Below are 12,106 nucleotides of genomic sequence, written 5' to 3' on the forward strand. Positions count from 1 at the left end.
ACTTTTTTGCCGGCCTCAAAATATTATGTTTTGAATGTGTTACATATATTGTCTACGACAAAGACTGTTACATGCCACCAACGTGTGCTCTATCTTTTATACATGAAGCTATAAGACATTCTCATTTGAAGAATTAGAAGAGAAAAAATTACAAATAATAAAATGATCAACAGTGACATTAAAATTTATCCCGAAAGATAGATAAAAAATAACAAAAATTGGAAAATTATTGCAGTTAATAGTTTAGAAGCCAGAATAACTTACAGAACCTTTTAAATTGATCTGTACACTTAACAATTATTTCTTGTTGAACTATGACGTATCAAAAATAAAGCCCGGCCGACATATCCAACCTCTAGATGATACCTTAACATGTAGTGCAGTCGTGATCTCCGATGGGGATTTATAATCTATTCAACTCTACCTCACCCCTTTAGTGTTTCACTTCCAACCTCAGCTCTCTCACCCTCCCAGTGTGTAACAAGGCACCCCCGACCATCAACCAATGTCATCTTGTAAATTGTGCACGTGTACGTGACACTTGAAATATCGATGCGTTAATTCCGCTCATATAATTGAATCGCGTTCCATGGGAGCCTATATTTACAGAATCGTACTCAGTGTACATAGCATTTATGTTTCACCCTGCTGAGGGTTTGAATGAACTTTGAATGACATGCAAACTGAATACCAGAGACCTGTATCACTTTTAGAAAAAGACCAATGGAAATAAGATATATCGAAAGCTCATTATTGCCAAACAAGAACAAAGCAAAAACAAACAAGATTCACATTTATTCTGATAGTCTGTTGGTTAGTTTTTTGGAGAGGGGGGGGGGGGGGATATATATTGCCTAGTATTATAATTCTCTTCCTAAAGATGAAGTTTGACCAAGCCGTTTGTCGTCATATATATTTGGCAATATGAAGATTTTTTTTCCTTCAAAAATGGCGTGGTTGTTTTGTGACAGATATATTTCGGCAAAACTGTTTTCCCGAAACAAATTTCTCGAAAACATGGTAATATTTGGTTTTCGCAGAATTAACGTTCTATTTTTCTTTCTATTCTTCGCATTTGTTCAGTTATAGGAGAGTTGAAAGGTCATATATCTGTCTTCTAGGATGTGGTTACATTTTTCGGGTAACATTCTGTTCCCATCAAACAACTTAAAATTGGGTATTATCCAATCCTGTACATTAACAACGGGGGGGGGGGGGGGGAAGGGGCGGTGGCGTAGCAAGTCGCAATCTAACACCGGTGCAGCAATAGAAATGGTCAACAAAGGGTAGTCCAACCATGAATTGGGCTTTCGTGAAAATTGTTTTATGTTTGGCACCTCCAGACGCCCAGATATTGATACCCGGGATTTCTGTTGAGGATGGAATTTCCTTTCAATTCTCACTTTTTGGAACTGTAATGAACAGTATGTATAACAGTAATACTGAAATGTAACAACAAATATTTTGATTTTGAAATCTGTGTTGGCAGCCGATCGGTGATCATATTTTTTCGGGGGTTTCTCATAGTTACGCCGGGAAGGGGGGGGGGGGTGGGGAGGGTGTGTCCTAATATGTTTACGTAAACTAAAATCCCAATTGATTGGTAGCGTTTTTCTCTAGGCTATTTATAAAACAGCTGGTTAATGTTTTTGGCATTCATAAGAAGATGAACTTCACATGAACCTACAATTTCTCACTAACCTTACACGCACCGCACATTCTATTCAAAACCAATTACATTTACTTTTAGACCCACCTGTCAAAGAATTCTCTGATTTGATTCTGCTTTGCCCGGTATCGATGCCTATAGAGACCAGAATGCGGCTCTTTTTATTACACCTGTTCTTATTCTGACCTCTCATCATAAGACTACACAACCGTTTTATCTGATTTAACTCCGTTCTCACACTACTCTTGTCATACATTCTTTGGACTGAGAGCAAGTTGTAGTCACCATTCGTGCTGGTGTTGGTCTGTTGCTCCTGACGTCTCTTTATCACTCGGAGAAAAGTTTATGTCATGAACATCTAGCCAAGGAAAGGTAAGACTTCATTTCAACATTTTCGATAAGTTTGCGAATTGTTTGCGAATTGAGACAAATGACAACAATACATGTATGTAGAACGATTGAGTCCCACGGGTATGCACGCCATAGCATATCATGCCCATCATAAGTTTTAATTTACACAGCGGCAACGTAATCACGTGGGCATAGGCCTATACACAAAACGATTGGTGTATGTTTCATTTTCGTATTACAGTTATGCTTCTTGTTATGTGCAGGGATGTGCCCAGGATTTCCTGAGTGCCGGTATACTGATCGATTTTTGAAGGTGCTCAGATGCCAAATGTTGGCACTTGTGTAGCTTTATAAGCACATACACACAGGGGCGTAGCGAAGTTTTTGTTGTTGGGGGGGGGGGTGTGGAGAATTTGATTTGCCGACGGATCTGGAAATGGTGACTGAAATGGGGGAGGGGTCTAAGGGGAAGGGGTGTCCCCCTCCCCTTTGGCAATTTTTTAGTTTTGAAACGTCCTTAGATGCAATCTGGTGCATATTTTAAGTCAAGTTTGATTTGCCGACGGATCTGGAAGTGGTGACTGAAATGGGGGAGGGGTCTAAGGGGAGGTGGTGTCCCCCTCCCCTTTGGAAAATTTCTAGTTTTGAAACGTCCTTAGATGCAATCTGGTGTATATTTTAAGTCAAATTTGATTTGCCGACGGATCTGGAAGTGGTGACTGAAATGGGGGAGGGGTCTAATTTTTAGTTTTGAAACGTCCTTAGATGCAATCTGGTGCATATTTTAGGTCAAATTTGATTTGCCGACGGATCTGGAAGTGGTGACTGAAATGGGGGAGGGGTCTAAGGGTAGGGGGTCTACCCCTCCCCTTTGGAAAAATTAGTTTGAACGTCCTTAGATGCAATCTGGTGCATATTTTAAGTCAAATTTGGCACGGGAGAAGCTCCCGTTCTCCTTTTTCTTTTCAGCTTTCCTTCTTTCTTCCCATTCCGCTCTCTTCACCTTTTCTCCTTTTGCCGACAGACCCAAAATTTGCCGACAGCGACCAAATTATTGGGGGGGGGGGGGGTGTGACACCCCCCGCTCGCTACGCCCCTGCATACACAAGACTAGTACTAGTTTTGCTACCGATTTACATATTTAATTTTTTTCTTCAATTTATGTTGAATATATTGCTAGGAATGTCGGGATTTTAGATGAAACTTGTGCTGAGCGGGATTCACGATTTTTAAGACAGTGCTGGGCGGTAAATTTTAGTGCTGGGCGGGGCCGCCCAGTGCCGCCCAGCGTGGGCACATCCCTGTATGTGGTTATAGAAAAGAAGCTAACAAGCTGATTTGTATCAAGAATCATTAAGACTGGGATTGGCCATTGTATGTTCCCAAGGAAACGTGTGAACACAAATATTTTAGTTTAATTTATATTGAATTATCAACGGAAGAAAAAAAAAAGAAAGAAGACACTGAGTAGCAGTCTGTTATATGATTTGAAGCTTTGTCTCTCTTTCAATATATTTGTATTTCTGCTACATCAACTATAATCCCTTTTAACAAAGTCCTTTCTGTAGAGCTGGTTTTTCACGCCCATGTTTTTGCCACAAAAATATATATTACTTTCTGTTTTGTTTTGTTTGTCTTAACATGCCATTGTTTTATTTTATGCTTGTACCAGTTTGGTATATCCTTGATTTGAATTAGTTAATGAACATAACGAAGTTGAAACTGTTAGGAGATTCGACCCCATAAACTAAATGAAAATATTTAAAAAAGTAAACTTTTGCGCAGGATATGGCGTCCGAAATATCCGACAGGGAAGTCTAGATAACCGTTATGGTATATGATAGCCTATCATTATTGTGAATCCAGCGTGTTATTGGGCAATTGCCATAATTACCTACCTTTATATAATTTGGTCACGTATTTTCAATAAGATTTCAAATACCAAAAATAGACAGAATCCCCCCCCCCCCTCCCCCCGAACAACTGCAGACATGGTTAACATTGCTTTACAAATTCGAATATTGGATGGGCAGTCCTGCTAAACATGCTTTCAAAAACGTGACTATATACAAAACCGACGATTTGCAGTCAAAGGAAATATGAAAACGGCTTTGGTGGTCTTTGGGTGTGTATGCATGATTCGGTCACCTCTTAGTGAGGATAACGATTGAAATTTGACTGGGTATGCATCCGTCGACATTTTCGTTATCGGATAATTACAGTGTTATACCTTTTAAAAACGAAATCACGGTACATCTGGGTAAAGGTTTTAATCTACAAATCTTATGGGACGAAGGCATTTTGGGTTCGCTATAACACCATTTTTTTGTTGTTGCACTATCCTCCTGCTGCGAGTATCTATTATGAACATTCCAGCGAATTTGAGAATGCTATCCTCACCACTCCCTCTCCCCTTTAATTTGCCCATGCACGCAGGGGTGCACTTTATATCATGCTTTATTAAGAGAGAGAGAGATATTACCTTTTTTTTCTCTAGACTTTAATTAAAGTTTCACGCTGACATATGCAGCAACTTTAGTCCCCATGCATGTAGTATCAAACCAGTCTAATCCTGTATCAAACAAGGTGAACTTTGAAATGCATTGATTGTTAAATACCGTTCTTTGATCAATTATAACTTCACCAATAATGCAGTTTGAACTGGTCTTTATATGTAAACAGAGTTTTTCTGTTGTTTATTTGTATAGTTGTCACGTGTTAGGATATTGCAGTCATATATGTATATATATATAAATATATATATATATATATATATATATATATATGTATATATATATATGTATATATATATATATATATATATATATAAATATATATATATATATATATATATATATATATATATATATATATATATATATATATATATATATATATATATATATATATATATATACTGTACAAGTTTCAAGGTGGAAGATGATCTCATTGCGTGCGACCGAATTGGAAGCTCGGAATAAGATAAGTTGTTAAAAGCAACTATACTTTAGTAGAACAAAGTCAGCAATTTGAATTCATTATCGCATTAATAGCCGAGAGTTCATTAGCTTCACCAATATGCGTTTGTGTGTGTTACATCAAAATGTGTTCAGGCAACGCATTAAATTTATTTCATTAATCCTTCACTTATTAGTGTTCATGATAAAGAAATAAAGAAGAGGGTTGTAGTTTGCAATCTTTTTATGAATATTACTAGACACTCCTTTTTATGAAAATAACACCAAACGTAAGAAGCTTCAACATAACTTTCATATCAGTAATTCCCCGATGCTGAAGTCAACATGTCAACATTTGCTGTAAGAAGGAAACGTGCGAATAATGTCATTCTGTCTGAGTGATAATTGGTTGTTTAAATCTCATTAAAATTAATTTAATTCCTCTTTAAATTCATTAATTTCAGATTTAATCTAGATATGAAGAATAATTTATCAATCCGATTACTGAAGATTGGCAAATGAAGCAATTTCTTTTAATGAACGTTTATGCAAAGTAAGATTAGTGGATACAGAAATAATAATAATAATACAGGGATGCTAAGTATTTTGTTTAAAACAGGCTTGAGATATCACTATATTTGTTGTGCAAATGACGCGAGAAAAATGAATTTGCATACATTTCAATGGAATTGAAAAACTAAATTTGACAGAGATTGAAAGGATAATTAACATGTATTTTTATTATTATAGTTACTAGTAACGATTGACTTGTATTATTATTATTATTATGATTATTATCATGATTATGATTATGGATTATTATGATTATGATAATGACAATGATTATGATTCTGATTCTGATGATGATGATTATTATTATTATAATTATAATTATAATTTTATGATGATTATAATTTTATGATGATGATGATGATGATGATGATGATGATGATGATGATGATGATGATGATGATGATGATGATGATGATGATGATGATGATGATGATGATGATGATGATGATGATGATTATTATTTTGACTATGATTATGATTGTGATGATGATGATGATGATTATGACGATTATTATTATGATTATGATCGTTACTATTACAATAACTATTACTATTATTATTATTATCATTATTATCATTATTATTATTATTATTATCATTATTATTATTATTATTATTATTATCATTATTATTAGTATTGACAATACACTACAGACGATAACAATACAAATTCCCTCAACTTTAGGCCTAACTGAAGCAGGATACTCGACTCATTTCGCTGTTCGATATTGGACAACAATAGTCCTTTGTGGATACCAGTAGTCTAACAAGCTGCCAAACATCTTTGTTCTTCTCTTTCTCCTCAGTGTACTATTTTATACCACTTTGCGTCATGGCAGCTTCATTTCTGGACTTCTTTGTTCTTTTGTTAATCCTCTCAGTATCCGCTGGTATTGGAGTGTATCATGCGGTGCGCGCATCGGGTGAAAATTCAGTGGAAAACTACTTTCTCGGTAACCGTAAAATGAATCCGGTGCCTATTATTTTTTCGATAATCGTATCAAGCTTATCTGCAGTAACTTACCTTGGTACACCAATCGAAACATATCTATATGGACCTTTGTTCTGGATTGTAATATTCAATAAATTCATAGCAGCATGGATCATATCGCGGTGTTTTCTTCCGGTATTTTATCGATTACGTTTAACCAGCATATATGAATATTTGCAGTTGAGATTTAACACGGCGGTTCGATGTAGCGTTTTGGTTGTGGATGTTGCAAACACAGTGGTATATATGGGTATAATAGTTTACTCGCCAGCACTGGCATTGCAAACAGTGACCGGGTTTAATTTGACGATTTCTATCCTGGTGACCGGTAGTGTTTGTACGTTTTATACCGCCATTGGAGGACTAAAAGCTGTGGTCTGGACAGACGTATTTCAGGTAAATCATACAGACATGTATAATCTTGTTACAGTATTGCGGGTTCTCTTTTCGGTTGGTTGATTGGTTGGCTGTGTATTTCTGTAACACATTATTTATACTATGATGATAATAAAAGCAAACCGAAATGAGTTACTGTTATGCCTGCCCACTACATTACATGAATGAGTAGCTGTTGGCTGTCGTCTGTTTCACCTGACTAACTGACATGAGTGCTAGCTGACTATCGCATAGACTGACAAACTGGTTAACTGGCTGGTTTTCTGAATGTTTCAGTTACATTGGCTGGCTTCGTGACTGGTTGGATGAGTAACTGGCTATCTGACTGACTTGTCGGTTGGCTTACTGACTGGCGGAGTAGCTGAATAACTAACTGCATGAGAGTGGCTGGCGGACTGACTGATTGGCTGTCTGGCTGTCAGTTTATTCCTCTCTGAATAGTTGGCTGAGTAGTGGGATATCTGACTAAGTATTTCACTGTCTCATTGACTGACTGACTAACTGACTAAATAACTGACTGACTAATTGGCTGATTAGTGGGATATCTGACTAAATTTTAATGACCGGCTGAGTAGCTGCGTGACTCTCTATTTCACTGTCTCACTGAGTGACAGACTAACTGACTGACTGACTGACTAACTGACTGACTGACTGATTGGCTGAGTAGTGGGAAATCTGACTAAGTTTTTATGGCTGGCTAGCTGATTAGCGGTGTGACTCTCTATTTCACAGTCTCTTTGTTTGATTAAGTGACTGACTAACTGACTAACTGACTGACTGACTGACTGACTGACTGACTATTGGCTGAGAATTGGGATATCTGACTACGTTTTTATGGCTTGTTGGCTGAGTAGCTTTGTGACTCTCTGTTTCACTGTCTCATTGACTGTTTGATTGACTGGCTGACTGACTAACTAACTGACTGACTATTGGCTGAGTCCATGGCTACCTGTCTGACTGATTACTTGACTGGCAGACTGTATGGACTAGAAGATGGATGACTGCTTGATTGACTTGTTGGATTGATTGGTTGTCAGATGACCAACTAACCAGTTGACTGATTCGTTGAGTGGCGGAGTAACTAGTAGGCTAGGAATGGCTATCTGACTGACTGACAACAAGCCGGTTGACTGTAACTTACTGGTCACTGACTGATTGTTTGACTAACTGGTTAGTTAATAATCGACTGACTCGTTGGCAGAGTAGCTGGATGAGTGACTAATTGCCAGAGTAGCAGACTATCAGACGGACTGGTAGGCTGATTGCTTTGCTGTGTGCAGCAGTTGTCCAGGTAATAACTGTGCTAACCATATAAATCATTCTTTGGTTACTTTACAGGCAGTCATGATGTTAATTGGATTCTACGCCATCATTATTTACGGTTGCATTGAAATTGGAGGACCAAAGGAGATTTTTGAGAGGTTACAAGACGGAGGACGGGGAGCCCTGGTAGATTTCAGTCTGGACCCAACTATTAGATACTCTTTTTGGTCTTTAATGATAGGCGGGTTGTTCTTTATTTTAGCCATGCTCATCAAACAACCAATTATACAGCGTTTCAACTCATGCGCAACTGAGCGACAAGCGCAGATGGCTTGCACGTTTGGTGTTCTTGGTATTGGTGTGATTGAACTCACTGCTGTCATGTCGGGTATAATACTGTTTTCCTACTTCTCTGACTGCGATCCCGTCAGTGACGGTAAGATTCAACGCCATGACCAGCTGGTACCTTACTTTATACTCACCTTATTTGGTGATATGCCTGGTTTTGTTGGTTTGTTACTTGGTGGCGCTTTCTGTGCGTCTCTGTCGTCCGTGTCATCGTTAGTGAACGCCTTGGCCGCTATCACTGGCGAAGACGTCATCAAGCGATTATGGAAGGACATTGATAAAGACCGATATACACGCCTTGTTAAAATAGTGTCGGCGTTCTACGGTATCTTAGCAACAACTGTTGCTTTCCTAGCAACGCGTCTTGGTGGCATCCTCTATGCGGCGTTAAGTTTTATGGGTATCTTTGGTGCCCCAGTACTTGGTGTGTTCTCTCTGGGTATTTTCGTACCGAAAGCTAACTCGAAAGGCGTTCTTGTTGGTTTAGTCGCTGGAGTGGCGGTAGGGATGTTTCTGAAGATTGGAGCTGACATCTATCCACCGGTGTACCACGAAATACCGGCTGTGATGACGTCAGGATGTGTTAACGCCACCACTGTATTACCCTCTACATCTTCTACAGTGAGGTCACCCACTGCATCAGTGAATGGATTGAGTTGTATCTTTTCAATAAGTTACCTCTACTACAGCTTTGTGACATTTTGGATAACATTTCTTGTTGGAAGTCTGGTAGGAGTTATAACAAACACGAAAAGTGATAGGCTAAAAGTTGACCCGAAACTACTTTCGCCAATAGTTTTGAAATATATGCCACTGTCTTACCAGCGAACAGAAGGTAATGAAGACGTCCTCTCTGAGGAAGACAAGAAGCGCAACAGTTTTAACGGTCTTGAAGAAATTTAGTGTAAAGACTTTAGACAAACATTAACCCCTGTCATCTGATGAAATTACGCAAATAAATGACACAGTAATAATTAACTAATCCTATTAAAAAGTAGGGTAAGTTACAACGTTTGTGAGATGTCGAATTTTAAAAATCTTTTCAGTGGGACGAGGGGGGGGGGGGGGGGGAGAAGTTGATCAATTTGGGAGTGTGAGGTTGTCTTTCTGCATGAAGAAGAAATATTTTTCTAACTTTCGTTATGTTTCATACGTTCATATCTTGGCGAACAGTAGCCTACGTGTTATAAAGAACTGCTATGTAATACTACTGTTAGTAACAGTTCTTGATATATCAGAACAACAATGTAACAAAAATATGACTAGGCAAAAAATATCCCAGCGATAGAGGATCATGTTTAGATTTGCTCAGATATTTCGTTTTGTATTATGAAATGAATCAAAACTACATGAAACTTTATATATAAACAAGACTCATACCTACTGACAGATATAATCAAATGTTCTGCTGGAGCCGCTCTTAAATGTCCCTCATCCGCTGGTAAGTATAGTCTTATACCATTAAAAGATAATGAAAACGTCCCTCCGATTGTCATTTTATATGCACACCAATTCAAGCTGCACATAATCAGTTGTGAAGATGTTGTCAACATGATATAAATAAATATATATATATATATATTTTTCTTCTTAGATGCAAGATGGTGCTAAAGTGTACAACGCTTAAGACAATGTTGCATAAAATTTCAACTGTTCATTTTGTACTGCACATACATGTTATATATGTATATAATATATATATATATATATATATTAATTTATATATATTCATTTGCCTTTGTCGTTTACCTCCATTACATTAACATAAAGTCTGTTCGAAGTATCTCGTTCGAGTTCCGGCTTTAGGAATCACAAATGATTTTCGAGTTGGTTAGCATCATGTTTGATCTCTAGAGTAAGGCAAAATATGTCACCGAAAACAGAACTAGTATTGTTCGATAAAGGTGACAAACGCCTACAGTGGAATTACGACCTTCCTTACCGGTTTAGAACCTCTGGACATACAATCAGCATCCATGGCCTAGTTGGTTAGGGTGTCCGCGTACAAAGCGGGAGGCCCGGGTTCGAATCCCTGTGGAGGCTGGAAGTTTTTTCACTGTTCTTGATTTTCCAACTCATTACGATTTTCATTTATATATATATATATATATATATATAAATATATATAAATATATATATGTGTGTGGGTGTATATATATATGTGTATATATATATATATATGTATATGTATATATATATGTATGTATATATATGTATATATATATATATATATATATATATCTTGAAAACTGCAAAAAGAACTCCCCAAGAACGAGTTCGAAAGAAAGCTTGACTCCATCTCCAAAATTTGCTTGAACCTCTCACATACCCTAGCTTCAAGACAATGTCACAAATTGAAGAGGGATAATGTCACGCAAAGAGTTAAGTCTTCTGGTGAAACCCAACTTGAAACCTCAAAAAGAACCAGGTCTCGCAGATTCCGTCGGAAAGAGATACAGACCGCATGCAACACCACCAAAAGTGCAGTTGTTACCATTGATTGTCAACTCTCGGCAGGAGAAACAAACCTACTCTCCAAAGGTCTAAATTTTTGCCCTAAACCACGGCAAGTAAACGCTCAGAAACTTTCTCTTGACCTAAATCTGTTCTATCGACGCTTACGTCTCCGTGAATTTTTTGCCGACGAAAATGGCAATAACACCACGCAACAAACCAACGACTTGGATTCCAATTTTAAGCCAAAAAGCTCGTGGAATCCACCCAAGGCCCATTGTGCGCCTCTTGAATCATTTATTTCGGCCATTGAAGAGGATGTTAAAACACACACCTCCGCCCCAGACTTCCGCGACAATCTCAACAAAACTGAGAGACAGGCCATTCATGAACTCCGGAAGCGCGATGACATTGTCATCAAGCCAGCCGACAAGGGTTCTGCAATTGTAGCTATGGGCAAACAATTCTACAGAGAGGAAGCCAACAGACTACTCGGCAACCCTCAAACTACAAACTTCTAGATTCTGATCCTACTCAAGAAATCACACAAAACGTGAAAAGAGTCATCCAAAAGATAGTCTCTAACGGTTCCATTGACCGCAAGTTAGGCCAAAACCTCCTGGAAAACGACCCAAAACCTGGTCGCTTTTATTTTCTGCCTAAAATTCACAAAGAAGGCAATCCCGGGAGGCCCATAATATCGGGTAATGGCACAGCGACTGAAAAAATTTCCAAATTCGTGAATCTCCTCATCCAACCTCTCGTTTCGGCCCTACCGTCCTATGTGCAGGACACTACGGATTTCATCCGGAAAATTGGGGAAATAAAAAATCTTCCCTTATCTTCTCTGTTAGTTACCTTGGATGTGTCTTCGTTATACACAAATATCCCTAACGAAGAGGGCATTTCGGCCTGCACAAAAGCATTCAAACCAAAACGTGGCAAAACCCCCACGAAGAAAGAATTGGCCGAATTAATGCAACTCATCTTGACCAACAATAATCTGGTATTTGGCAACAAACACTACCTCCAAATTCATGGCACCGCAATGGGTACCAAAATGGCACCGTCTTTTGCCAACATCTTTATGGGAAACCTCGAGAA

The 12,106-nt window shown here is 38.1% G+C and overlaps 1 protein-coding gene across 1 annotated transcript; it reads left to right on the top strand.

Moving 5' to 3' along the window:
• Positions 1 to 1,740: 1,740 nt before the first annotated feature.
• LOC139982294 (sodium-coupled monocarboxylate transporter 2-like) lies at positions 1,741 to 9,611 on the top strand. The gene is made up of 3 exons (XM_071994987.1): positions 1,741 to 2,041; positions 6,357 to 6,937; positions 8,276 to 9,611. The coding sequence occupies exons 2-3, from the start codon at positions 6,383 to 6,385 to the stop codon at positions 9,449 to 9,451; spliced, it is 1,731 nt and encodes a 576-aa protein (XP_071851088.1). The 5' UTR covers positions 1,741 to 2,041; positions 6,357 to 6,382; the 3' UTR covers positions 9,452 to 9,611.
• The last annotated feature ends 2,495 nt before the right edge of the window (positions 9,612 to 12,106 follow it).

Source organism: Apostichopus japonicus, chromosome 2 (assembly GCF_037975245.1).
Source record: "Apostichopus japonicus isolate 1M-3 chromosome 2, ASM3797524v1, whole genome shotgun sequence".
Classification (NCBI taxonomy): Eukaryota; Metazoa; Echinodermata; class Holothuroidea; order Aspidochirotida; family Stichopodidae; genus Apostichopus; species Apostichopus japonicus.

Excerpts from the sequence above, each read along its gene's own strand:
- LOC139982294 (XM_071994987.1), top strand. The coding sequence starts at position 6,383 with ATGGCAGCTTCATTTCTGGACTTCTTTGTTCTTTTGTTAATCCTCTCA. Across the intron at positions 6,938-8,275 it reads TCTGGACAGACGTATTTCAG|GCAGTCATGATGTTAATTGG; the intron begins GTAAATCATACA and ends GTTACTTTACAG.